At 35.9% G+C, this 5,805-nt stretch overlaps 1 protein-coding gene across 1 annotated transcript in view; it reads right to left on the bottom strand.

Moving 5' to 3' along the window:
- Nucleotides 1-2,887, bottom strand: part of LOC108528222 (estrogen-related receptor gamma-like) — an 83,576-nt gene extending 80,689 nt beyond the window's left edge. Inside the window, exon 1 of the mRNA XM_017869930.1 lies at nt 2,659-2,887. Within this exon, the coding sequence (XP_017725419.1) occupies nt 2,659-2,714 (56 nt within the window). The 5' untranslated portion in view covers nt 2,715-2,887. The remainder of the gene's footprint in view (nt 1-2,658) is intronic.
- Nucleotides 2,888-5,805: the final 2,918 nt, after the last annotated feature.

Here is a 5,805-nt window from a genome sequence, read left to right as displayed (position 1 = left end):
ACTGCATAAATTTTCCTTTCTGCCTATTTTATCACTTATAATTTGACATTATGGAATTACTTTGGGATTGCTGTATTTTTTTTAATTAGTATAGATTTAAAAAAGGAGAGATGAGAAAAAGAAAAAACATGAAAACCCTGAAACAGAAAGAGTGAAACATGCAAAATAAAACTTGTGTAGCTCCAAACACACATCTTAAAACACAAAACTTAAATTTTCAATGTCTGGACTTCAGTGATCAGGCTGAAATTTACTAAACTGTTCTCTCCTCGCCCTGTCTGTTTTGGAGTGTTTCGGTTGCCTTTCCTTCTTCCAACAGCTGTGACAACTGTTAAAACAGTCAGTAAAATTAAGTCCGCTCTATAATCCTGGAGTCAATGTTACATTTTAATCAGAGGTTGAAAGGGATTCATGTGATGAGCACACTCATTTAGAATGATTAGACTGACACATATGTCAAAATGAGCAGATATATTATTTTCATCTATTTATGCTATCAGCTATTACTGCTATTAAATGTGAAACAAGCTTTCAAGTATTATGTTCTTTAATGTGCTGGCACATTTCCTAAAATAAAAAAATACATAGTTAGAGGTTAACATTTTAAGCTCTCTTAATGGTGGTCAATAAATTGTATGAATCTTTTTAACAACCTCCAAAGCAGAAACTGTCCAATATTTTCCTCTAAAACTGTGTAACTCTGGTTTCATTTCTGTGTATACATACACGTGATGGGGTTTAACCCAGTACAATTACTATGAATATTAATAGCATGTATAAATTCTGTGGTTTATTAATTGAGACAGAGAGGCAGATGCGTTGCTTAGCGTTAGATCTTTCTGTCTGTCCAGTGAACCACGTAACCATCAGAACTGCAGGCAGACAATAAATCTGTATTTTTTAAAGATGACTTTTAATTGAGCCCAAAAGAAAGCTAGTTTGAATCTTGCGCCAAAGCCAAAAGGACATGTGCCTTGATTTCATTTAAATGCATCTGCTTTAAGAGGCTTATCTAAACGAATTATTCAAATTAGCTATAAGAAGTTAAATTCAAGGAAACTACTTCAAAAAGAAGGCTCTGGGGGATTTTAAAAGTTTGTTTTCTTTATTTATTTACAAGACAAAGTTCAGAATCTGGGCGTGCTTGGATAAGACATTCTTCCTGACACGAAGACATCTTAAACTCTCCAATTCTACAGCCCGAAGTACACTAACCTTCAAACTACACTTGAGTGGGCAGTCCTACCTTTGTTTATTTTTCATTTTTATTTTTTACACATCTTAAGGTTGTTTCTTCCCTTGAGTGTTTCAAACTGATGCAAGCACAGCCTTATAATCTTTCAGTTCCTCCTAAATCCATCTCTTGGCTAATATTCCCTGTGTGAGCGTGGACGTGGGCGGATGTGCATGTGTGAGCGTGCATATACACACACACTCACACTCACGCTCAAACATACAGGAGCAGCCACCGAGACTGCAAGTCACTTTTCATCTCTTACTTAATTACAAAGCAATGCAATATGCAGTCACTAAGGACAGCTAGTGGACATCTACCTATAATGCACTACCTCATCTTCTAGAGTTTGATATTTTCTTCACAATCTGTAGAGAAAAATGTTTGCCAAGGGCACTCTTTTCAGAATTATAACAGTTGGTATTACTGTAATGTGAAAGCAAAGCAATATAACTGACTCAACAGAAAGGGAGATAAACCAGTGACAGCTCTGGTGATATACTAGTATTTTATCTTAACAGTAGGTTGAAATTAAGTTTATGACCTACTCATTTACACAAAAATGCCTAACTTACTTCTCGTACCCCCTACGCACTCCTCCCCTTTAGTAATCTAAACATATATTTCCATGTGCATAAAGATATTCATAAATACTAATTCAACTGCATGTAAGAACGAAAGTACTTTTCTATATTTTCTGGACACAATAAATGAGACAAATCCACACTCTGAACAGTGTTTATTTAAGGGGAAAAATTTTAAGTCACTACTGTTTCTTCTTTAGTTCCCCCCCCTTAAATATTTATAATGTGTGAAAATCTCATGTTACCTAATGGACTGATTTGTCAGTTAAGTGCTGACTTAACGCTAACCATGCAAATAACATTATTCTAGCTCAGAATTGCATAGGGCTAGTTTTTAAATTGTTCTCTGAAGGAAAATTAGTAAATGTGCAATTTTGCCTCTAACTCTGCGCGGTAAGAAATGACAAGGAGCTGAAAATATCTGTCAAACTGCAAATACATAAGAGGCACTCAATAGTATAAATCATTTTGAATATTGTATTTTAAAACATCTGTCCTTGGGAAAATGGGTCCTAGTAAAAGATGCATTTTAACAGTTCACTAAGCATTTGTGCCAAGTGCCTATTCTTAGCACCTGAATAAGAAGTGACTGTCACACAGCTGTTTTACTGACAGTCACTGAGCTTTGCCTCAAAGGTAACATTGTAGTCAGAGAACAATTCTCGACTTACTGAATTAGGAGATCACCCTCAACACAAAAGACACAGACAGACACAAACAAGCAGTCGTGCACACAAAATACCCAGGGCATTACCTGAATCAGTGTGTAAAGATACAGTCTGTCCGCCCCACCCCGCACTCCCACGACGAGTTTAAAAAGGAAAGAAAAAAGGTACCTACTCTTCCTCGTAGTGCAGGGAAAAAGATTCAGGAAGGCAAAGTTCTACCGAATCCATGTGCGACCGGCAACCATTATTTGTGCACCCCAGCTATAAATCAAAGTTTCCTTGACAGAGCACAGTGCAATTAACACAAATGTTCTCCTAGTGACAAGCCTATAGGCACAGCCAGTTGGGACCAAAGCTCTCACACTCTCCTAATCAAGGACTTAAAGCCCCGATTGGAGCTTATTAATATGAAGTAGGGCTTTACATATGCAGTCCCACCGGCCCAGCCGCGCAGCCGATTGGGGGGCCTCTGCCCAATCAGGAGGGAGGCGACGGGAGGCTGCACGGAGCGAGAGGAGCCAGGCAGGTAGGCAGGGTGCAGAGAGCCGAAGGGGGCTGGAAACTGAGAGTGGGCAGAGAAAAAGGGAGCGGAGAAGGGAGCGGTTGAAACGCTCCCAATACACACTCTCGGGTTTGATTTTTTTTTTTCCTCCCTTTTCTCTCTCTCTCTCTCTCTTTTTTTTTTCTTCTGGGAAGCTACAAAAGAAACATAACTAACTTAACTCTCTAAGCACTGGAGGGATTTGCCTTTGATTTCTAACCTAAGATCTCTTTTGCCTTGAAAAGGAGAACTCACGCAGACTCTCAGTTAATTTGGGAAAGGATTCTGCGGAAGGTAGAGAATTAAGTTTGTCCTGCCGTTGTCTGTGTTTTGATTACACCGGGGGCTGCTGTTTATTTGGTGCTGTACTTTCTCATGTATTCCTAATCATGTCTTTTCCTGTTTTCCTGATGTATGCTGGGCATTAAAAATAATAATAATAAAGACATTCTTCTAAATTGTTTGAGCATGTGAACTGGGATCGTCATCTCTGAGGTGGAATGCAGTTTTACACAACTACAGAAGAGGAAACAGTGACAATACAATTTGAGAGAATGCATAAGTAAATTATATGTGTAAACCTTTCTATACCTGCGACTGTCTCTTTACATGTAGATACAACGCATAGGTTTTCAAAACAAAGGTAAACAACCGCAGGACAAATTGGCTTCTTCAGTTTTAGGGGTGGGGAGACTGAGGGTTGTGGGGTAAATAGCGAATTAAATCTTTGCGACAAAATACCCAACGACAGCATTTTTTTTTTTTTTTTTTTTTTGTAGGGAGAGCATTAACTTAAACAGTGCACTAAAAGATCTTAATTATTTGTATACTATATATTTCAGTACAAGCTTCCAAACTAGGAGGCATATAATTATATATATGATTTTACCCAAAACATCCTGCTTTCAAATTAAACACAGTGTACATATTTGTTTCTATACATAAGGCACTCTATATGCTTTAAAAAAATAAACCCAGAAACATTTTATAAACCATCACACAGTCTGGTCACTATAAGAACTAGTTTCAAACAGATAATAATTTACAAAACTAAGAATTCTCAATCAAAAGTGTTCAAAAAATAAATAAATAAAAGGAGGATATAAGAGGACAAGTGTGTTTTTTCATCCTTCAATTGTGTATACCATGTCTTTAATCTCCATATAACAAAGAGTTTGCTTAGGTCCTATTTTAATCTACAGGATTTTTTTATACTAGCAAATGTACATTGGAATAGATACCAGCTATTTATGGTGAAGAGATAACTGCTACCTTATGGAGAGTGAAAAACCCACAATTTTGATATAATTCAGCTCTACTGCTTATCAACCTTTTACGTCTTAAGTCCTACATGATAGAAATAGGATAATCTTTGAGATCAAAATAAATTAGTTCAGATATTCATCGTGTGTTAAATTCACTAAATTAGGACTCAACTCCCTCAACCCTCTCAAATTTTCTAGGTCTTAAAAAAAACAAAACACTAAAATAGAGCAGCCACATTAAAATTCAGAATATAAAAATGACAGACATGATTTGGTCCCCCCACAGAAGAAAGCAATTTCACTGCCTTGTATTTAGCTATATCTAAGATATAGGCCTGATTCCTTTTATTTGTGTTCTAAATGCATACAAAGTTTCTAGATCAGAACTCACATAGCAAAAACGGTGCCTCCGAATACTGTATAAAAGCAGGTAGTAAAAGCTTAATTACCAGTAGCATTATGCTGTCTATATTGTTAAATGTGAACTCTGCAATTAAGATGTAAATTTGGTTGTGAGCAGTGAATTAAAAGAGCTTTGAGATGTAGAAGAAAATCCAAGCATTCTGCAGACACTGAGAGAGAAAAAAATTGTCTATTCAATCTCAAATAAGACATGTAATCATTTTACAATTAAAAAAATAAATAAAACAGGCATTTTGCAAAAGAAACAAGATTTTTCTAAAATACACTCAAAGAAATATGGAAGCTAATACTGCATTACAAAGACAGAGAAACATCCTTTGATTCATATGGTTACTATCTTGATTTCTGAATAAACTAAAATTCTCAGGGTAATTAATAGATTCAATTGTACATACTTTAAAAAAGATATGCCAAAAAAAAAAAAAAAAGCCAGAAACTTTCCTTCTTGGTTTGACTATGGATATTTCTTTAAAAAATATAAATTATTTAATGTACTCAATGCATTTTAATATACTCAAAGAATGCATTCCGATTTTGCACCTGTGCAGAATCCTGTACTGTGTTCAGTTTCTTTGCATTATCATGCTGTGACAGAACCTGTTTATTACTCCTTTGAAATGGCTTTTTAAAGACAAGATTTGTAGTGTATTTACCAGTGGACCTCAAGTCACCAAATTTCATACAAGTGATCTTTGATTTCCCATAATTTTCTTATTTCCCTTTGGGTACTTATTTGCCCTCATTATGATCCATTTGACTTCACTGGTGTATATTTTTAAAGATATTTAGCCTCATACTTATGTGTAAGTCTTTTTGCTGTGCTCACAGAGATACATGTACAAACATACACAGTGTCATCCCCACTGATTTTCACTAACCATATTTCATCTACGCAAGGTGCAGTGTTCACTGAGCTCACTGCTTTCTGAGTGATCAGACATGTACCAGGTTTGTAGAGTTGGATGTTTTCCCCTTGGGATCAAAGTATCACCTGTACAATTCAAGGACCTAAAGACTATACTTACTGTCTTGAATCCAATTTAACCAATTTAAAATTTTTTTAAAAAATCCTCTTCACTAAACTTGTGAG

Source organism: Rhinopithecus bieti, unplaced genomic scaffold, assembly GCF_001698545.2.
Source record: "Rhinopithecus bieti isolate Rb0 unplaced genomic scaffold, ASM169854v2 scaffold_1673, whole genome shotgun sequence".
NCBI lineage: Eukaryota > Metazoa > Chordata > Mammalia > Primates > Cercopithecidae > Rhinopithecus > Rhinopithecus bieti.
This window is presented reverse-complemented; position numbering and strand designations above follow the sequence as displayed.